At 40.5% G+C, this 23018-nt stretch overlaps 3 protein-coding genes across 3 annotated transcripts in view; all 3 read left to right on the top strand.

Moving 5' to 3' along the window:
• Positions 1-23018, top strand: part of LOC105443100 (SCO-spondin) — a gene marked incomplete at its 3' end in the record, with an annotated part of 64613 nt that overhangs the window by 15477 nt on the left and 26118 nt on the right. The window lies entirely within an intron of this gene.
• LOC115926023 (histone-lysine N-methyltransferase PR-Set7-like) lies at positions 1201-13200 on the top strand. The gene is made up of 5 exons (XM_030990259.1): positions 1201-1911; positions 7069-7164; positions 10665-10787; positions 11707-11860; positions 12928-13200. Exons 3-5 carry the CDS (start codon positions 10667-10669, stop codon positions 13001-13003), a joined length of 351 nt encoding a protein of 116 aa, XP_030846119.1. The 5' UTR covers positions 1201-1911; positions 7069-7164; positions 10665-10666; the 3' UTR covers positions 13004-13200.
• On the top strand, positions 14011-20690 carry LOC115926022. The gene is made up of 4 exons (XM_030990256.1): positions 14011-16942; positions 17440-17754; positions 18903-18992; positions 20038-20690. Exons 1-4 carry the CDS (start codon positions 14071-14073, stop codon positions 20172-20174), a joined length of 3414 nt encoding a protein of 1137 aa, XP_030846116.1. The 5' UTR covers positions 14011-14070; the 3' UTR covers positions 20175-20690.

The following is a 23018-nucleotide window of genomic DNA, read 5'->3' as shown; positions in this document are numbered from 1 at the left end:
ATCCCTCCTGTAAACTAGTACAGATAAGCTTTAAAGTTCGGGTGAAATCCAAATATAAGGAGATTATGTAACTTCCCCCAGCTCAGCACATTGTCACAAGAGAATTACATTCTTTCATACTATACCTCCACATTACCTTTCTTTTCCTGGTGATGCTACAGCACGTCTGACCAAGAAGTCTGACCAGGGATATCAACTCATATGTTGGTATTGTATGGTATATTGTAAACAGGTGGTCAGATCTGGTGAGGCTTCATACCACTGTCTCTTGTAAGCTTATTGATGATTGACAGATGATGTCACGAGATGAATGAGATCTGGAACATTTTTTTAGGGTGGAGCTTTGAGGGTCTGAGAAAATTGTTTAACAAATATTCAAAAATTAATGAAATATATTTAGATGTTTGAATAACAAAATATGAGTTGTATGCAGCCCTGCCCGTCAACAGGAATCAACTTATATTTGGATGTCACCCCACCTTTAAGTTATCAGTTGACAGTTTCCGTGTTAGCATACAGCGTGAGTTTTAAAACAATGCAGACAATGGGTACGTGCAAGGAAGAGAGGTGCGCAGTCTAATTCAACTTTGAACGCGTGCAAAAATAGACGTTTGGTAGGCCCATTTACAGTTTACAGGCAATCACCCCCTGGGCAATCACCTCCGGCCGATTACCAGCGGGACAATTACCCTCCAAGGACAATTACCCCCCCCCCCGGGTAATTCCCCCTGGAAATTCCCCCCCCCCCCGAGGGCAATCACCCCCGAAGACAATTACCCCTCGGAAAATTACCCCTTATGAAAATTACCCCCCTAAGAAAATTCCCTCGAGGACAGTCACCTCCACCCCTGAGGGTAGATTCCCCCTTTAATGAATAGGGGGAGGAGTAATTTTCGGGGGGGGGGGGGGATTGTCATCGGGGTGGTTTTCCTTGGTTGTCCTGGGGGGGGGGGGTAGTTGTTCTTTTTTTTTTTTGGGGGGGGGGGGTAATTTTTCTCGGGATTATTGTCCTTGGTTATTCTCGGGGGGGGGGGGAATTGTCCAAGGGGTAATTTTCTTGGCAGTAATTGCTTGGGGTTGCGGGAGGGGGAGGGGCTAATTTTCCAGGGGGTAATATTCCGGGGGTGATTGTCCAGAGGTTTATTGTCCTGATACGCCTATTTACACATCCAAAAGACCATATATAGATATATATATATATATATAAAGATCTGACATTTGGGAGACATTCCGGTGTTATTATACCTACTTATAGGAGACACCCAGATTAGGGAGACATTTTCGTGTCTCCTTTACGTTTCAACACCCCATACATGCAGTTTTACAAGGAACGGTGTCCAAAATGCTTCATGAATATTCATGTTAACATTGTAGCTCAATGTTCGCACCGTCCATTTGATACAAGGGTACATCAACTTAAAATAGAAACCCTTTCAAATATGGGGGTGTATACTCGGCGTTGATATAACAGTGCATTTGAGAGACACAAAGTTTATGGGATATATCTCGCTTTCTCAATCGTATATGTGTGGGATATTCATTTCTAAGATCAGATGTGATTCTAACAACGTAATAATGTGCATCTTGCTCATTATTTTTTTAAAGAAAAATATATATCCGTTATGGTGTGAAAAGCACCCTCTTTTTTAAGGTAGTTTATTCCAATGCGATATCGCGATCTTCGCACATGCGCAGTAATATATACATATATTTGCCGATAAAATTGTCTCCCTTGCACCGTAATATATAGCAAAAGGTGTCTCCTAACTACACCGCTACACAGCAGATCAAGATGTTACTAGGACCTCCACGAATGTAGCCCAGGCGTTGCCGCCCAAGCTTCCCGCGCCGGTACGGTACGGTATGCAGGCTATAGCAGCATGCAAGTCGGGACGGTTGTCTGAACTTCAGGTAGGCCTATAGGGTCTATATGTGGATATTTTATTCTTTTCTGTTAATCATATTCATAGACTACTTCTATTACCGTACTACTAGTCCTGCATATATGGGGCTGAGACACTCATGAGAGTGGTAGCCAATTGACTTTAGAGTAGAAAAGTCTAGACTAGATCTAGACTCTAGATTCACTCCAGCAAAGCATAGAGAGTCGACCCTGTGTGATTCTCATACTAGATCTAGTACGTCTTGGGCCTTGGCTTGGCAAAAAAAAATTCTCCAATTTAGAGGTCTAACAGTTAGAATCTAGAAGTAGAAGAGTCTAGTAGTCTACTAGTAAAATCTAGATCTAGTAGGGGTCTAGACTCTATAGATCTAGCTGATCTAGACTCTACTATACTAGATCTAGACCCTACTAGGTCTAGTCTAGATAGATCTATCAAGTATCATCTAGGTCTAGACCTAGGTCTAGATCTAAGTTAGATCTACTACTAGATCTAGGCTAGTAGTAGTACCGCCTAGATCTATCCGGGGCGGGGGTGGGTAGAGTCTACTCAAATTATTTGTTGTTGGGGGTGTGCCGCAGTCAGGGGCGTCGCTAGACCTTTTTCAGTGGGGGGGGGGGGGGGGGGGTGTAAGTTAGAGACCACCGATTACCGACAAAACTAGCCACCAATTACCGACAAAATGTAATAATGTCCCTGTGTCTACAAATTTAACCCTATCAATACTAGTATCAACCCGGGGCCGAAGGCTAAATTATTTTTTCTATGAACTAGATCTAGATCTAGATCTAGACTCTAGTCCACCCTGGACAGCTGTCAACGTAGCTTTTTGGGTGCAACAAATTCAAGATTCAAGATTCAAGATTCAAGATCTAGTCTATCTAGAATCTAGATCTATAGTAGATCTAGATCTACTTGCGTATGCGCAAATTGTCATTTTCCTTGACATAAATATAAGAATTATTTCGTTAACTTAGTCAGTATCATAGCTAGATCTAGACTAGACCTATATATTTAAATGCAGGCGCGTAGATCTAGTTTGGATCCTATTTTAGGGGGAGGGGGTAGTGAGAAGCGAATCACTTAAAGAGCGCGCAAAGGGCCCTCCCGCGCGAAGCTTTGACGTTTCATTGAATTATGAGAGAAGCAGACGATTAGTTGTAGTGTTCTCGACTCTTAATCCTTATCTGACTTTATAGATTCCACCCTTCCGCGCGAAGCGCGGAAGCTTTGACGTTTCATTGAATTATTATAGAAAGCAGACGCTTCTGTGTAGTATTCTCGAATCTTAATCCTTAATTGTCTGAAATCGGTTTCCCCCAATCGCGCGAAGCGTGGAAGCTTTGATGTTTTATTAAATTATGAGAGAAAGAAGACGATTCGTTGTACTGCTCTCGACTCTAAACCCTTGTATGAATTCAGTTAACCCCAATCGCGCGAAGCGCGGAAGCTCTGACGTTTCATTAAATTATGAGAGAAAGCGATTCTTGGTACTGTTCTCGTCTCTTAATCCTTATCTGAATGAAGATTCCACCCTTCCACGCGAAGCGCGGAAAATTTCATGTTTCATTAAATTATTATAGAAAGCAGACGATTCAGTGTAGTATTCTTGACTCTTAATCCTTAATTGTCTGAATTCAGTTTCCCCCAATCGCGCGAAACGCGGAAGCTTTGACGTTTCCTTAAATTATTAGAAAAAGCAGACGATCTGTTCTACTGTTCTCGACTCTTAATCCTTGTCTGAATGAAGTTTCCCCCCTCCCGCGAAGCACGGAAGCTTAGACGTTTCATTAAATTTGTAGTATTTATTATTAGACAATGAAGACAATTCGTTGTACCGTTTTCGATTCTTAATCAGCCCTAATTGTCCGCATCCAGATTTCCTCTATCGCGCTTCGCGCGAAAGCTTTGGAGTTTCATTAACATAGTAGAGAAAAAGGACGATTCGTTGTACCGTTCTTGACTCCTAATCTTTGTCTGAATTCAGTTTACCCCCTCCCGCGCGGAAGTTTTGACGTTTTATTAAACTATTAGAGATAGAAGACGATTCGTCGTAACGTTCTCGACTCTTAATCCTTGTCTGAATGAAGATTCCACCCTTCCACGCAAAGCGTGGAAAATTTCACGTTTCATTAAATTATTATAGAAAGCAGACGATTCAGTGTAGTATTCTTGACTCTTAATCCTTAATTGTCTGAATTCAGTTTCCCCCAATCGCGCAAAGCGCGGAAGCTTTGACGTTTTATTAAACTATTAGAGATAGAAGACGATTCGTCGTAACGTTCTCGACTCTTAATCCTTGTCTGAATGAAGTTTCCCCCTCCCGCGCGTAGCGCGAAAGCTTTAGCGTTTCATTAACATATTAGAAAAAAAGGACGATTCGTTGTACCGTTCTTGACTCCTAATCCTTGTCTGAATTCAGTTTTTCCCCCGCCCGCGCTTGCGGAAGTTTTGACGTTTTCTTTTTGGCGTTTCATCACAATATAGAGAAAGTAGACGATTCGTCGTACCGTTCTCGACTCTTAATTCTTATCTAAATAATGTTCCGCGCGAAGCGCGAAAGCTTTGACGTTTCATTAACATTTTAGAGAAAAAGGACGATTCGTTGTACCGTTCTTGACTCTAATCCTTGTTTGAATTTAGTTTACCCGAAACTTTTAAACCTCTGATTTCTTTAGCTGATATTATAGGAAAGTCAAACTTCTAGAAAGTACAAGTATTATAGTTGTAGTCTCTCTCGATGTCGTCACAGTTAGTAGGGGGAAAAAAAAATTGTCGGCCAACCGACATTATACATCTCGCCGACTTCAAATTCCTGCATTTATATAGTACCCGAGGATCGAGCAAGAATACCGACACGGCTGACCCGACACAGCAATTTATTTATGCGTGTCTTTCTTGCTCCCTCGACGAGACGACTCCACCCAACAACCCCCCTCCCCCTCTCTCAGGCTCTTACCTCCCCTTGTTTCCTTTTTCTCTTTTTTTCTTCCTTTTCTCCTTTTCTTTCTTTTCTCTTTTCTTTTCTTTCCTCTCTTCCCTCTTTTTCTTTTTTCTCTTCTCTTTCCTTTCCTCTCCTTTTTTCCTTTCTTTTCCTTTCTTTCCTTTCTTTTCCTTTTCTTTCTTTCTTTTCTTTCCCTTTCCCTCTCTTTTTTCCCCTCCCCCTTTTCTTTGTTTTCCCGACGGCAGCGCAATTTCGCACCCCCCACACCCACCCCCCCCCCCTTTGGCGACGCCCCTGGCCGCAGTCAGCTCAAATTAAGTTAGTAGGGTCTACTCAGCTAGTTTAGTAGAGTCTAGGGCTAATTGGCCCTCCCCTGAGTAAAGGATAGGGCTTAGCCTTGCTATAGCCTAGGGGGCAACAAGTTGAGTGAAAAATAGGGTCTTGAGAACGGGTCATGGCAAGAGTTCCATATAGAGTCTAGTCCTAGTAGGCCTACTCCTAGATCTAGATCCCCCCCCCCCCCCCGCTGAAAAAAATTAACGACTGATAGAATCCACTTAGTTAGACTAGACCTATGTCTAGACTATGATAGAATTTTAAATTACTGGAAGTCCACCTGAGTCCGCGTTGCCCTAACCCTAACGCTAGGACAGAAATACTGGACGAAATAGCTTTAACATTAATGGATACAACATTAAATATTACATAACACATTGTGTTATTCTTCAAGTTCAACATCCAAAAAAATCAAATAAATTATTATCAAGTTCTTTTCTCATGTTTTAGTAGGGGGTATAAATATGGAACTCTTGTCTGGGTCAGAATTCGACCATCATGTCATGAATTGACCGCGCTTGTTGCGTGTGTACATGTATGTGTCTATGAGCGCCGCTCAGCGGCTATGTACAGCGCTCATGCATTGGCTGTTCTGGGCAAAAATCCGGCCCGCACTGTTCGGATGCCATATGGTTTGGGAACTGGGAGTTTGCCGCATAGCGGCAAGAGAGAAGGGGGGAAATAATTTTGTAACCCTTGAGAGCGGCAACCGGCCCGGCCTGGCCGAGCGGCCCTCATTAAAAAATTGGCTCTGAAAAAGGGGGTCTTTGTAGCGGCACATACCCGTGTCACCAATATATGCGAGTACATTGGGATTTATCAATCGAATCATGTATTTTGGAGGTGGAAAACTTTCAATTGACGTCAAAGAATTTGAAATTAGGCATTACATAAAGGTAATAATTGAGTTCAAACCCATATAAATTATCATTTGTTCATTTTGGGGGATTTTGTATCATATAGTAATGGGTGACATTCATGGATTTTGAATGCCAATATGCCAGGCGCGGTAAAAAAAAAAATTGTTGCCAATTTGAATGAAATGTAAAAATCCATGTCAAAATTATTAATTGTCACTGTGTGTCAAAATAGAATAGTCAAAGTGGATGATTGATATGATCAGTCTTGCTTCGATATTTAATATAATATCTTGTGCATCTTTCTGGTCTTATAGCGGTAATTTTGACATTGGAATCATTGCAAGGTCAAACTTTTTTGTTTTGCATTGTTGTGGGTCAACCTAGATACACGCACCCGCTATTGCTTGCACCTACATTTACAAAGCATGAAGCTTAATTCCTATTCACTGTCGAAGCCTATGTAACGACCCCGGTCCCGGCTTGTACATTTCGATAGCAACCGCTCAAACAAATGCTTAACGCAGGGCAATCAAGTGCTGTTGGATTATATGCGAATGTGTACTGTGCGCGTGCGTGGCCACGCACTGCGCATTCCAACTTCGACAGCGAATATAGAACCATATGTCAAAAAATGCTGATTACAACGATTTACCCTAGACCTCTATAACAAAACAAATTTCTGTTTATTTGTGTTGTTGGCATAGGGTTCTGCGTTGAACTGCTCGCGAAACACCCAACGATGAACATGCAGTATCTGCAGAAACTTTGCATGCTTTTTGGGTTGTCAAAATAATTTTCCTGATTTTTTCATTGGATTGTAGACCATGCAAGACTGGATCTATGACAATTCCATTGAGAAACAAAAATAAGACAGGGAAATTAAGTTCTAGAGGAAGCTTTGTAGGTGCACCGCTATCGCAAGAGATAGCGGGTGCGTGTATCTACATTGTAGGGTCAAACAGTCTTTTTTAACACAATTTTTCTGACACAATATGAAAAATATGTACATGTTTTTATTTTCCTGCAGCAACTACTTGCCCAAGAAGACGAGCGATGTGAGGAGTCGCGGTTGCAGGGCTAGGGCTTTTTTTTTCAAGCATCAAGATCAAGGAAAGAGTCACTGGTAAGTTTCACTGGGTATTCAAAATTTTGTATCCAAGACCAATTCGAGAGATCGACAAGAGCTGTAAGATATTCTCCGATAGCGGCGCTATATTACTTTGGTTGTGCTGCCTACTTCCAGGACAGGCACGAGTGAATAGCTTTCCTATTGAAATCAGCCAAAATCATGATGCGTCATTATAACGACCCTTAAGCCCCAGTCCCATATAAAGCCGGACCAGCACGGACGAGCACGGACCACTCCGGACCATCCCGGACCATGGTCTGGGGTGATCCGGGATGGTCCGGGATGTTTTGTTCAAAAAAAGTGTGATGCTTTTAAGCTACAGTCCCATATATGTCCCGGACCGTCCCGGACCATCCCGGACCCCATCCGGGGTGATCCGGGATTCGGTCCGTGTTGACACCGTGTTGGCACCGGGGTGGTCCTGGATGGTCCTGGATGGTCCTGGATGGTCCTGGATGGTCCTGGGCGGTCAATAACTCACTCCCGGACTGCCACGGATCAACACGGACCGCCCCGGCGCCACTACGGATGACCCCGGACCCAGCACGGTGGCTACACGGATCACCCCGGATCAAACTATTGTCCCGGACCGTCCCGGACCACCCCGGCAGTTTTTGACCGTCAAAAACATCCGGGGTCGACTCCCGGACCGCCCAGGACCATCCAGGACCATCCAGGACCATCCAGGACCATCCAGGACCACCCCGGTGCCAACACGGTGTCAACACGGACCGAATCCCGGATCACCCCGGATGGGGTCCGGGATGGTCCGGGACGGTCCGGGACGTATATGGGACTGTAGCTTTACCGAAAATGCAGGCTTATTTAGCCTGCTTTGAACCTGCGTCTGGCCTGCATTCTTAAATACATGCTAATTATTCTTTTGCATGTTAAATTTTAGCCTGTATTTTGCAAAATCAGTCTTACATGTTTTAGCAGGTTAAATTTTAGCCTGCATTTTGCAAAATCAGTCTTACATGTTTTAGCAGGTTAAATTTTAGCCTGTTATTAGCATGCATTTTGCAAAACACAGTCTTACAGCTTAAGCAGGCTAAATCTCAGCCTGCAGTTTAAAATTAGCATGCGTTTTGCAAAATACAGTTTTAGCAGGTTAAATCTTTAGCATGCCAGATGAGATGCAGTTTAATCTTTAGCATGTAAATTTCTATCATAATTTGTTAAACCTGCAATCTGAAGAAATGTCCTCTGAGCAGGTTTATAACACAAATTTAACCTGTTATTGCTTTTTACATGTAGCCTGCAGGTTATTTTTCACATGCACGTTTAATGTTATATATCAGGGGTGATTTGAGAGTTTAAACAAAAAAAGGTTCATAGAAAGCCGAGCAAGCGAGGTTTCGAGCGCTTGGGAAGGCATCCCAAGACAAAAATCCAATCGAAACCAATTGAACACCAATTAAATTTTCATTTTTTCAATTGGTATTTAATAGGACTTCAGTTGGTTTCAATTGGTCAAGTTTGGCCCTATTGGACCAATTGGCCTAGGCCCCATTAGACTTTAATGGGAACTCAATTAGTTTCAATTGGACCAATTGGCCCTATTTTGGACTTCAGTTGGTCCAATTCAGTTTCAATTTCAGTTTATTTTCATATTTCACATGTTTATTTTATTACATTTGGCATGTTACATTATTTGTAATTATTTTTTTGGGGGGATGCATTTATACAAACAAACAGAATAATACATAAGACTAAGTTAAATAAAGGAAGAAATATGATGGAGCCTAAAGAGAGAGCAATGCTGTTAGGTCGTAGTTATAACATTGATATAGTCTTGTGTTTATTAGATACATGTATCATAATTGGATTAAATTGCAACTTATATGAAGAAAAGATATATTTGAAACCAATTGAAAACCTTACAGTCTATGGGGCTGATTGGTCCAATTGAAGTCCCATTTAAGTCTTATTGGGGCCAATTGGTCCAATTGAAACCATTTGAAATATCTAATGGGGCCAATTGGTCCAATTGAAACCAATTGAAATCTCGATTAGAGTCAAATGGGGCCAATTAATTGGTCCAATTGAAACCAATAAGACCAATAGATCTACCAATAGGAACAATAGGACCAATATAAACCAATAAGACTAATTGAACCCAATGGGACCAATAGAAACCTTCATTTATGTTAGCCTGCCTTTTCGATTAGCATGCTAAAATTAACCTGCAATACGTATCTCATGAATATTCATTATTACTTTACACGTCTCACAGAAAAATACATTTATCATGATTAATTGTTAAGCAACTTATGACAATTAATGCACATATCAATTTTGTGATTGTATTTTTCTTTGGCAATTATTCACCAATAGATTATTTGTCTGCTCACACTTACATTCATGTTTTAGCAATAGATATATTGATTATACGATTACTAACCAATTTAAATAGCATGTATATTTTCTATATATACGTGTATGAGCCTGTACTTTTTTAAAGTCAATCTTGAATTAACTTCAAATGATCTTTGTGATGGAGTTAGTCTAATGCAATTGAGATTAGAATATTCCTATTGGTGGACACTTGCAAATATTGATTATGATATATCAATTTATCCCCCGTTCCTCTATCCGAGTCGATATACCAATAGAAGTCTTGTACTGATAATGATGGCAATCAAATATCTTCAATTTTGTTAGCCTGCATTTTAGATTAGCATGCTAAAATTAACCTGCATAACTTACATATTTCAGCGTTTTTGCAGGCTAACAAAGCAGGTTAATTTTGCATACTAAAAAAGCAGGGCAATTTTGCAGGCTAATTGAGCAGGTTAAAATGATTTTGCAGGCTAAAATAAGCCTGCTTTTAAAATGTACAGGCTAAATTAAGCCTGCCTAATTTGCATATTTCGGCGTTTTTGCAGGTCAGTGCTTGCTAAGGAATTAGCCTGCTTTTTAGCAGCTATGCAGGCTTGATGCAGGCTATAAGCAGGCCTGCCTTTTCGGTAAGGGGAACGGTTCTAAAACGCTATCGAAAAGTGATTTAAACATTGATTTAAATCAGTTTAAATAAGTGTTTTTGTGAGTATGGGGTTCCGTTGCGGATGAAATGATCAAATTAGCCAGCAAAAATTGAATTCTGTAGGATTTCGGCGTAAAAGACCGGAAGTAGGTAGCACAACCTGAAGCTGGACCCGCTGAGCCAACAGCGCACGTCAACCAATCAGAAACAAGCATTTAATTCATTTAATTTAACGCCCTCTAGCGGCCAAATAGTTATTGTCAATCCCCCAATTTCATCATTCCCAATTAGGCCACTTGTGGTGATGGTGACATACACTAAAATAGATAATGGACCCCTTTTTGGAACTTGATACTTCCCTTACTGGAATGTAATCCCTTCTTCCATAGCGGTGTAACCCTACTAAATTTGATGAATGCCATCTGTAGTTTTTCCTATTAAATGCTGTTATAATTCTTGGTTTATATAGGCCTTGTCTTCATTTTCTATTTTTCTCTAACCCTTTTAGACATGCTGACCAGAAGAAGACATTGTGGTGTTGGAAAACCCAACCCCCTTGAGGTAGCAGCACAATACACAGAGAAAGAAAAGGACCCTCCTCACTTCATTGTCAAGCTGTTTGAGAACAAAGGTAAGCAACATCATTTTTTAATTCATAATTAAGTTTCATGGGGCTGCTACAAGTTTAGGTCGTATACTGTCCAACAATATTTGATTGATGTCACAGCAGAAACATAACTTAACAACATAATTTGCATATTTTGCACATTCATTTCAACTCAAGTTCTTTTGTTTTATGCCTCCGACATGAAGTGGTGCCGGAGGCATTCTGTTTTTAGGTTATCCGTCTGTCCGTCCATATTTCTTCTTACCACGATAACATAAAGGGATGTACATGTATACCTGGTGTTCTAGAAGGCGCTGTTCGATGGCATGTTGTGCGCCGCCAATTTTATCCCGAAGATTGACCAGGCATATTTACATACATCATTTTTTTACTGTTTGGAACATGGCATTGTGTAAACACCGGTATGATCGAATAACATATATTGGTGTCAATGGCAACTCACACCGTCTGTCCGAGTACACATTGTCAAGATATTCTGACAAAATTAATTGTACTGATCAAATTGGCACTGTGATTTTTGGAAACATATAAATTCCTGCCATTTCCATCTCAACATAAAAGAAATAGAATGGTGAATCTGGCATAAGAAAATCAGACACACTTCCTGGATACTTTTTGTAATCCTTACTTCCTCAAACTCTACAATGTACAGAACCTGCAAACCCAACTCTTGGAGGGTGTCCAAAATGAAAACAGTGAGAAACAAAACAAATTGAGTTGAGCTGGACATCCTTATTTACTACATATAGAGTATATAGGGACAATGTCTAGATGTGCGCCTGAAAGTAAATTGCACGAAATAAATTGCAAATCAATATTTTGTTGAAGATGACTTTCAGCTGTGACGTCAACAATCAACTATCGTTGTTTAGAGGTACCATAATGTTGGTGTAATGATGTCTTACTGTAATTTTTCTTACAGGAAGAGGGATAGTGGCACAAAGAGACATCTCAAAAGGGGAGTTTTTGTTGGAGTACCCAGGCCAACTTATATCTGCCCAAGAAGGCAACCAACGTGAGGAGGAGGAATCATCTGGTTTTCGTTTTTTTTTTAAGCATCAAGGACAAAGCTACTGGTAAGTTTGCACGTTTTATTCCTATTAGGAGATTATGAAACGGGCACTGTCCATCCGTATGTGTACTACCTATTACTTTTGGATGGTTCGTCCTATCATTACCAAATTTGAATGGTAGATGCATTAGCTAGGGAGGCCTATACATTTTAGTGTGGTCAAAGGTCACTCAGACTTTGTGTACAAAATGTTAAATTTGTACATAAGATGTTAAATCTACATATTACTTTTGGATGGTTCATCCCATCCTCACTAAAGCTGGATTTGGGGGTCATGCGGTCAAAGGTCATAGGGCAATAAATAGCTTGTGGTCGTGTTATCTCAAGAACCGATTGACGGATTCTCACCAAACTTGGCCCATGTATGTACCTTAAGGGGCCAATGATGAACTAATTCGATTTTTGGGTTATGAGGTCAAAGGTCACAGGGCTCATTATATATGCAATAAGAGCTTGTGATCACGTTATGTAATTGGGCTTAATATGTAAATCGCGCAATAGTGGAGGCATCATTTTCGACTGCGCGCAGTCGAACATCCATCTAGTTGAATGACATACAATATTGTACACTTTTCTTTGGAATACAGTCTTGATGCAACTGATGAGTGTGCTTTTGGGGATAGACTCGGCCGCCTCGTGAATCATGGACAAGGGAGGGAGGAGAACGCCCGAATGAAGATACTAGATATGAAGTCACATCCACACATGTGGATAATTGCTACAAAGAACATATCTAAAGGGACCGAAGTTCTGTACAATTATGGAGTTCGAGAACTGCCGTGGAAGAAAAAGGTAAAATTAATTTTGATAAATTTAGAGTATGATGGAAATTACAAGATTATTATCAGATGTGATAAAAGTCAAATTTTACCTTTTCATGTTTTTGCTTGTAACCCATGATAGACAAAGCAATACAAGTCATGTATGTGAGATTCAATTCTTTACCTCTGTACATTACCCATAATACTAAAAATTGCCCCATGTGATATAGCTAAACTGATTACATTTTGGACAAGTTTCTACTCATTATTTGGCTTTATTCATCTAATTTCTAATTATTTTTCCCCTCAGCATTTCAGAGGACAAGTTCAAAGGGAAGAAGAAGAAGGAGAGACACAAGTCCACCAACAGGAAAGAGGGACTCTAGGACAACAACAAGAAGGAGAGATGCAGGTTCACCAGCAAGAAGGACAGACACAAGGACATGAACAAGAAAGAGGGACTCTAGGACACCAACAAGGAGAAGACATACATGTCCACCAACAAGGAGAGACACAGGTCCACCAACAAGGAGAGACAGAGGACCACCAACAAGAAAGAGGAACACAAATCCACCAACAAGAAGGAGAGACAGAGGGCCACCTACATGAAAGAGAGACTCTAGGACACCAACAAGAAGGAGAGATGGAGGTCCACCAACAAGAAGGAGAGACAGAGGGCCACCTACATGAAAGAGAGATTCTAGGACACCAACAAGGAGGAGAGATGGAGGTCCACCAACAAGAAGGAGAGACAGAGGGCCACCTACATGAAAGAGAGACTCTAGGACACCAACAAGGAGGAGAGATGGAGGTCCACCAACAAGAAGGAGAGACAGAGGGCCACCTACATGAAAGAGAGACTCTAGGACACCAACAAGGAGGAGAGATGGAGGTCCACCAACAAGAAGGAGAGACAGAGGGCCACCTACATGAAAGAGAGACTCTAGGACACCAACAAGAAGGAGAGATGGAGGTCCACCAACAAGAAGGAGAGACAGAGGGCCACCTACATGAAAGAGAGACTCTAGGACACCAACAAGGAGGAGAGATGGAGGTCCACCAACAAGAAGGAGAGACAGAGGGCCACCTACATGAAAGAGAGACTCTAGGACACCAACAAGGAGGAGAGATGGAGGTCCACCAACAAGAAGGAGAGACAGAGGGCCACCTACATGAAAGAGAGACTCTAGGACACCAACAAGGAGGAGAGATGGAGGTCCACCAACAAGAAGGAGAGACAGAGGGCCACCTACATGAAAGAGAAACTCTAGGACACCAACAAGAAGGAGAGATGGAGGTCCACCAACAAGAAGGAGAGACAGAGGGCCACCTACATGAAAGAGAGACTCTAGGACACCAACAAGAAGGAGAGATGGAGGTCCACCAACAAGAAGGAGAGACAGAGGGCCACCTACATGAAAGAGAGATTCTAGGACACCAACAAGAAGGAGAGATGGAGGTCCACCAACAAGAAGGAGAGACAGAGGGCCACCAGCAAGAAGGACAGACACAAGGACATGAACAAGAAAGAAGGACTCTAGGACACCAACAAGGAGAAGACATACATATATACCAACGAGGAAAGACACAGGTCCACCAACAAGAAGGAGAGACTCTAGGACACCAACAAGGAGGAGATACACATGTCCACCAAAAAGGAGTGACAGAGGACCACCAACAAGAAAGAGGAACACAAATCCATCAACAAGGAGAGACACAAGTCCACCAAAAAGGAGTGACAGAGGACCACCAACAAGAAAGAGGAACACAAATCCACCAACAAGGGGAGACACAAGTCCATCAACAAGAAAGAGAGACTCTAGGACACCAACAAGGAGGAGATACACATGTCCACCAACAAGGAGAGACACATGTCCACCAACAAGGAGGAGATACACATGTCCACCAGCAAGAAGGAGAGACAGAGGGCCACCAACATGAAAGAGAGACACAAGTCAACCAACAAGAGATAGGGACTCTAGGGCATCAACAAGAAAGAGGAACACAAATCCACCAGCACAGGGAGACACAACAAGAAAGAGGGACTCTAGGACACCAACAAGAAGGAGAGATGCAGATTAATCAGCAAGAAGGACAGACACAAGGACACGAACAAGAAAGAGGGACTATAGGACACCAACAAGGAGGAGACATACATTTCCACCAACAAGAAGGAGAGACACAGGTCCACCAACAAGAAAGAGGGACTCCAGGACTCCAACAAGGAGAGACACAAGGACACCAACCAGTCGAAGGAGAGTTCAAAGGATTAGAACAATCTGAGCATCCACAAAACTGTGTATCTCCATCAAGTTGTTCCTCAGATGAGGAAGAGCAGTACACACGCCCAAGAAGGTTCATCTACCCTAACCTATCTAAATCATCAAGTGAACTCCAAAATCATTTTGACAGTGATGAATCTGACCTTGATCCAACATATCGACCAGAGGAGGGTAGCAACGAGGAATACAGCAGTGATGATGAGGCAACTCTTGAGATTCATCCAAGAAATGTTCAAGTGCGCAAGAGACCATCTTCTGTTATATCTACACCAGATGAAAAACCTACAAAGATTTATAAACAGTGCCTTCCAGGATCATTTTCAGGGCCAGAATTGCCACATCAGAAAACCAATGATAATATGGAAACGACACACAAACACGAGGACAAGAAAACAAGGTACAAGAAGCCATCAAGGCCATGCCCTTTCTGCAACAAAGCTTGTGGTGAAAAGCTCTCGAGACACATTTGTTTGGTACATAAGGATAAGGAGCAGGTGAAATCTGCCATGCAGCTGCCAAAGCGGGAGAGAGACAAGGTGTTCTCAAAGTTCAGGAAGGAAGGCATATACCAAGTAAATAGAGAACGTATGAAAGATGACAACCCCATTTATGAAAGAGAAAAGTTACCAAAATCAGGGAATGATGACAACCTTAAAATGTGCAGTAACTGCAAGGGCTTTTACAGCTCACATTTCTTCTGGCATCACAGGAAAGTTTGCCAAGGTGATATATGCACTCCATCTGAAGGAGTACCAGTAAACCTCATGGAAGGGAAAGATCCAGTGTATCAAAAACACCCAGACTTTGTCACTGACATACTTAGTAGATTCCAGAATGATGACGTTGGGAATACGTGTAGAACGGACAAAGTGATAGTTAATGTTGGACATCGACTGTGGACTAAACACAGATCCAAAAAAGACAAGAAACTTGAAGTAAGAAAATCAGTTATGGCTGATATGAGAAGACTTGCCACCTTATACACTGAGTTTAAGAAGAAACACGAGGTTCATGGGACTGCAGATCTCACAATGGGACATGCTGGAGACATGTTCAGTAGAGAGCACTTCGAATCTTTGACAGAGGCAATCCAGACACTCACTTATGATGAAACTGAAGGCAAACTAAAGCCAGGACTGAAACTCTGCTTGTACTTTGTGCTGAAAAAAGCTAGCAAAATCACTAAAGCTAGTTTTCTTGTATCCAGGCTAGATGAAGATGCATCTGAGATTGACAAGTTCGTAGAGATTCTTGACTTGAACCAGAATTTGATTTTTGGGGATGCACACTACGAAATCCAAAAGAATCGCCAAGTGCGTTTGAGGAAGCCTGCAGAGCTCCCGCTTGAGGCTGACATTGAAGCATTGAAGACATACACTCAAAAGAAAGTCACAGAAATCATCTCTGATGAGTTCCTGGTTTGGGATTCTCACACATTTGTAGAGTTACGAGATCTGACTTGCTCGCGATTGACATTGTGGAATGCAAGGCGTGGTGGAGAACCCAGCAGGCTTACAACCGAAGAATGGAGAGATGCAGAAGAGGGTGTATGGATGCAGAAAGACAAGATTCATGAAGTTAAAAATCCAGCCCATCAGGAACTTTTATCTCAGCTCAAGATATGCTACCAGACTGGGAAGGGCACTAATCGCTTGGTTCCAGTCCTGTTCCCAAGAGACACTGTGAAACCTGTGCAACTTCTATGTGATCAGGAAATCCGGCATACAGCAGGAATAAGACCTGATAATAAGTACATATTCGCTTGTACTCAAATGTCTCATGACCATGTTGGAGGGTGGCATGCTCTAAAGAATGTCTCAGACAACATCAACCTTTCGTCCAACGTTACGGTGAATGCCACCAAGAACAGGCACAGAGTGTCTACAATTTACGCATCCCTCGACTTGCCTGATGCTGACTTGGAACTATTTTACCGGCATATGGGACACTCCTCTACAATCAATCAAACAATCTACCAGACCCCACTTGCCATCCAAGAAATCACCCGAGTAGGGAGTCATCTCCATCATATAGATATAGGAGGTAGGTAAACATTTATACAAATTTTGCATTGGTTCAATGTACCATATTATATGTACAGCAAATTTATGATTATCTCGAGTTCAGATTTATAACAGCGAGGCAGTAGTAATAGAAATAAGAGCTGATATAATTTTGAATTGGGATAGCATATAGGATAATAACATCGAGCAACAAAACAACTAGTAAATGATACACCCAATTGTACATTTATATGAAAACAATTGCAAAATATTGATGGAAAAAACTTGCACCATTTCATATTCCCAAATCTGAAGCAAACCTAACACAGAAAACAAAAATGTTCATCAAGTGATATTTACTATTTATTTATTTCATAAACTCTTTGTGTTTGGTATATATTTATTTTGTATTTGTTTGATTGCACTATTACAAATTTGTTAATTTGTTTATGCTCTCTCTCTCTTATATTGACTGTTGTTATATCGTGTATGCAAATTATTGATGTTCGCATTTTATATGTCTTTCCCTTCCCATAGGAATGAGGGCACGCAAAGAATCTGAAGCGTCTGATGACGATGGCTGCTCAAGTGCACCAGCGACCTCAAAGGATGGCTGCTCTACAGCACGAGTGAACTCTAAACATGACGACTCAACTCTAACGGTGACCTCTGAGGATGGCAGCTCAACTACACCAGCGACCTCAAAGGATGGCTGCTCTACAGCACGGGTGAACTCTGAGCATGGCAACTCAACTCTAACAGTGACCTCTGAGGATGGCAGCTCAACTACACCAGCGACCTCAAAGGATGGCTGCTCTACTGCAACATTGACCTCTGGGGATAGGTCTTCAGGTAATATGAAAGCGAAGTGTTTTTTTTTTTGCACATTGTTGCTTTGATATTAAACAGGGAGTTGTTCCCATTTACTCTGCAGTTCAACTATCACATGTGCTGAATTCATAGTTGTATTGTATTGTTGAGAATCATAGGCATGAGTTCAAAACTTGGTTCTTGTAGAATGAATCAGTTCATAAAGGTTTCAGCATATGACACAATGGAGATTCATGAAGAAAAAAAAAAGTAGTAGATTCATGCATTTATATGACAAATATTGGTGTAAAACTAATTGGATCTGCTCAGGAACGCAACACTGTATGGGAAAAGTTTATAGCTGACCATAATGAGAAGTTTGCCCAGCAACCATTGTAAATACTGAAAGATTGTGTGATATGGATACAATTTGAATCTAGCAACTGCGAGAGTAATGGTAAAGGTGTATTTGGCCTAGACATTTAAAAGTTGGAGGGACACATGGGCTCTAACTACCTGTGCGCATGCATACAGCTTGTTGATTGATTTATTCCATATTTTTTAGCCCATGTGAGCAGAATGCTCAAGTGAGATTTTGCCATCCGTTTTGTTTGAAGGGGGTATACTGGAATCAGCGTGCAGTCGGTTGGGCGGTCGCGCGGTCGGTCGAATCTTGTGTCGTGAACTACTTCCTCAGTTTTTGAACAATTCTAGTGAAATTTGGCACAAATGTTTGCCTTGGGGTGTTGATGAGCAGACACACTATAGGCCCCTGAGCAAATTTACAAACTTTTTTTTCCCCCTTGGGGCACTATGGGGAGGTTGCGAAATTCAGGTGAGCATCTAGTCTACTGGGCTCTTTTTGAGTATTTTTTATTTTATTTTTGCCACATCATATGAGATGGGGATTTGAGGTTTGCAAAACATTAATCACCCTGTTTAAATTACAGTATCTTTTGCCCATAAATAAATTGGTACATGTAGGTGTCCCGATGCTGTGGTTATGTTTCATGAGATAAAGCAAATTCAGGGGAGGGTAGTCATGCAAGCTGCAACCGGAGTGTTGTGCGTTTTAAAGTATTTTTCTTCTTTTCAAACATCTTTCATAGATGTAGGCACAACATGTGACAAACTGTGAAACATGTCTAAAGCGTAGAAGTATATAAGGCTTATATGTTATGTCATTACAGCCCGAAGGTACAACCGCTGGTCAAAGCAGGGAAGCAAGCAGTGCAAGCAGTATTTCTCTGCAGCAATCAAACAAGGGGAACCATTACCAGGTAAGCTTCTTTGTGTTTATGTTTAAGTGCATCTTTAGGCAAAGGGTTGAGAAAAGTTGTAATTTTGTTGTCATTTTAAAGGGCAGGAAACTGGTATAGCATGTATTAGAAGTGTGCATATAATTTATATAAAAATCAGAATATTGTGTTCCAAGAAACTAAGTTCCAGGGATCCCCAGCTTTCAGTTTTGGTAGCTTCCATTTACTAGTTTCAAGGTCTAGTCATTATTATACCCCTGCCAAACGAAGTATATAGGAATCAGCGTGTTGGCAGAAGTTGATGACAGTGGCAGAAAGTGCATTGCCATGGTAATGGCATATTATGACAAACAAAGGGGGGGGGGGATCTTGCGTCGCGAACTACTCCTTCAGTTTTGAACAATTACGTGATAACTCAAGTATGACTTGATGGAATATCATCAAACTTTGAGTAGGACTTGGCAATTAATAAATTTGATTTTGAGTGACACTGCAATAGCTGGGGGGGGGGGGGGGAGGGGGTTATTTCCCCATCCATCAGATGTTCTTCGTTTACGCGATAATTTGAGTATGACTTGATTGATGTCATTAAACTTGGTGAGACGGTCATGTAGGACATGACAAGTAACTCAGGACTCATTTGATTTCCCCACCCCCATCTCGGACCTCGGCCATATATCAATGTGTGGCATGTGTGTATACATGGATTATTTGTTTTACAAAAATGCATAGTCAAATTTATTGTTATTCCTATTTGATTATGCACATATGCAACTTTTTTTCCAGGAGTTCTACTTTTTTTCTTCAGTTTCCAGCATTTATGGAGAAAGTGCACTTAATTGACATTAATTGGCTTTTCATGTACTCTGAAAGATAGCTTAGTCAAATTAATAATAAGTATTGAAATTTCATATGAGTTGATAGTGCAAATATGCAAATTTGTTCAATATAATGCAGTGCGTGAGAGGGCAGAGGCATACCAGTCGACTAGTTCCTATTTAATAACCTAAGATAGTATCGATGATGACAAAGGATTTAGAATGTATTGTTCTTATTTCATACCCAGGGAGGAAGGCCTGCACCACTTTCCTGCAAAGACATCAAATCACCATGGAATGGCAGGCGGTAAGAAATAAGGTGATGAACGAAAGGAATAAAGCAAAGAAAAACTTTGATGACAGAGAGAGGAGCTTCCTAAACTAATAATATTAGTTGGGTCAGATCATATGGTCTGATTAACATCTTTTGTTGCCTTTTTTGGCACAATACATGTACCTTCACCTGTATATTCCAGTAGGTATGTGGCTTCTAAATGAATATTCATGAAAGAGCTTGCACAAGGACTCATCCTCGTTTTGTTTCAGTGTCAAGCCTGGTCCTTTATCTGCACATGCGCAACCTGTAACTTGCTCTAATTTGTGATAGAGCTGAATTGATGAAAGTCTAATATGGTGGGCAAAGAGGTCAGTTGAAACATTGGTGTAATGATGATTAATGAGCCTGAATGAAGTTAGTTTATTTCGGTTTTCCCTGCCATTGACTTAGTGTATGTATTAAAGAAAGTGCTAAATGGTTATATAGTGGACATTTTGTAACCTGGATGTATGCAAGTTAAATGAATATTAAAGGTAATACAAAGTTTTGGGAATATTTCACTAGGGTCGGAGAATAACGTTTAAATTTTCATTATCATTGTAAAACCTTGTGTACGAAAAACCGCCTCTGAATAAATTGGGCTCTAAAACGCTTTGGATTTCGAGATATTCTAATATGAAATTTATCGGTGCTCCCGATAAATTTCAAATAGCGCCTACGGTCATATAACGGTAGCTGCGACCATGAAAATCTCGGAATATGCAGTTCTGATATTAGGTTTCCAAAAGAATAGTCAAGAAACATTGCTTTAAAGCTAAAGTAATATCAATCCGGAGAGGGCGCTATACAACATAAAGAGTTTATTATCTACAATTTCATCACTTTAGACTCGATTACAACAGCGACAACGATCATTGTGTTTTGTTGGATCGTATATATGCTTCCAATATGTACATTTGAACAAAATTCATGACCCCATACCAAAACTTTGTATTACCTTTAAATTTAATTCAGGATCAAATGAAGATGACATGTATCTAATTAATGATGTAATGATGAATACTGCTTTCAGTGCATGATGAAGGTTTGGACATTAGAAATGATTGGTTGCACACTGTACAGTGAAGTGTAGTTATGCAGTCAAACTTCAAGTTCAATTCAAGTTTATTAGAGTGAACTACATATTATTAGACAAAGGGTATTTATAGTACTTGATAATGATGTCAGTTTGAGCACAATCCCTTTTCGAAGTGTTTTTGAAGAGCATCAACTTGATTCCACAAGCACAGATATTACAAAGACACTTAGATGTCATTTTACTATCTAATCTTGCATATATATGGATTGCACGTTTGCATCTAGTTGAACTTTTGTTATTGTTATTCCTGTTATTGGAATATTTTACAGCATTGCCTTTTATATGGTGTACATATTTGGCTACATCAGTGTTCTTTGTGACAAGAGTAAATAATGCTAATTTGCTCATTTAGTGCTATAATAATTACATGTGTTAATGTTTTTATTCATGAGAAATGTAGGAAAAGTATAACGATTACATTCTGACCCACTAGGTTGTAGTGTTGCATAACATTGGGCACTGTCCCTATTCATCCCAGAATAGACATCGAAATATGAAAATGACTACATCGGGATTAATTTCAGAACCGAAGATCTCCACATGTATGTTCTTTCTTTTGCTTTCATTTGTGAGGACCCAGACCAAAAATGAGATGACTTCCTTTACTAGATTCAAAAGATACAGGCAAAGTTTTGACCACATCTTAATTTTACACCTTTTTTGAGAAGCTCTGTTTTCGTTCATGCACGAGTGGTTATTCATTGGTTCATGTCAAGTTAGTCATGGTTGGGTAGAGTATGTATGTTCCAATTATATGTAGAATTTCAAGGTTAAGCATTATTAGTTTTATAAATATTTTAGAAATATAAAACTACTACTGCTACTACTACTACTACTTCTACTACTACTACTACTACTACTACTACTACTACTACTACTACTAGTCTTGTATTACTACAACTACTACTAGTAGTACTACAGTACTACTACTGCTGCTGCCACTGCTGCTACTACTGCTACTACTACTACTACTACTACTACTACTACTACTACATTGGAACCTCTTTATAACGAGGTCCTTGGGACCATGAAAATTACCTAATGTTATATCAGGTTTCTCATTATATCAGTGTAAAAAACCAAAGAAATATAAAGAGCTGGGACCAGCAAAATTACCTCGTTATAAGAGGATTTTGTTATATCCGATATCGTTATAACGAGGTTCCACTGTACTACTACTACTACTGCTACTGCTGCTACTACTACTACCACTACTACTACTACTACTACTACTACTACTACCACTACCAAGGAGGTTTACTACCAAAACCACCACCACACTACTTTGTTCTGTCTCTCTCCCCTTCCTCCCTCCCTTTCCCTATTTCCAATTTTCTGTCTCTTTCTTGCCATTTCTTTATTTTCTTGCCTGATGATGTGATACACTGAAATATTTTCTTGTATTGTCTGTGCAATTTAAATTGTTTCTTTAATATTCAATGTGACTATTAATTTAATATTTTGCATTGAGATCTCTCCCATTTATATAATATATGTATTCTACTTCATGCTTATTTATAATTTTGAGCATGTGCCCAATTTTTATTGCTTGATTTTAGACTTGCTCAATTAATCCATGGTTTACCTTTGTAATAAATTCCTTGCTAATAAAATAACTAAATAGTTCCCGCGTTTTGTTTTTGCTTTTGAATGTGACCTTTTGTGGATGACCAGTTGAAGATGTGAATGCATATTTTGATTGAGTTTGTGTCCATATACACATGTCTGTGAGATTCGTTGTGTCTGGTTCGTTTTGTTTGGCTTGTGCTAAACGGTCGGGTCGCGTTCGGGTTCCTTTTTGAAAGTTAGCATAT

Source organism: Strongylocentrotus purpuratus, unplaced genomic scaffold (assembly GCF_000002235.5).
Source record: "Strongylocentrotus purpuratus isolate Spur 01 unplaced genomic scaffold, Spur_5.0 spur5_scaffold_19, whole genome shotgun sequence".
NCBI lineage: Eukaryota > Metazoa > Echinodermata > Echinoidea > Camarodonta > Strongylocentrotidae > Strongylocentrotus > Strongylocentrotus purpuratus.
Note: the sequence above shows the minus strand (reverse complement) of the source record. Positions and strands in the feature narration are given on the sequence as shown.

What these genes read in the sequence shown, in the direction of transcription:
- LOC115926023 (XM_030990259.1), top strand. Translation starts at nt 10,667, where the DNA reads ATGCTGACCAGAAGAAGACATTGTGGTGTTGGAAAACCCAACCCCCTT. An exon ending in CAAGCTGTTTGAGAACAAAG is followed by an intron (nt 10,788 to 11,706) that starts GTAAGCAACATC and finishes TTTTTCTTACAG; the next exon opens with GAAGAGGGATAGTGGCACAA. An exon ending in CATCAAGGACAAAGCTACTG is followed by an intron (nt 11,861 to 12,927) that starts GTAAGTTTGCAC and finishes TTTTCCCCTCAG; the next exon opens with CATTTCAGAGGACAAGTTCA.
- LOC115926022 (XM_030990256.1), top strand. Translation starts at nt 14,071, where the DNA reads ATGGAGGTCCACCAACAAGAAGGAGAGACAGAGGGCCACCAGCAAGAA. An exon ending in CCATCATATAGATATAGGAG is followed by an intron (nt 16,943 to 17,439) that starts GTAGGTAAACAT and finishes CCCTTCCCATAG; the next exon opens with GAATGAGGGCACGCAAAGAA. An exon ending in CTCTGGGGATAGGTCTTCAG is followed by an intron (nt 17,755 to 18,902) that starts GTAATATGAAAG and finishes ATGTCATTACAG; the next exon opens with CCCGAAGGTACAACCGCTGG.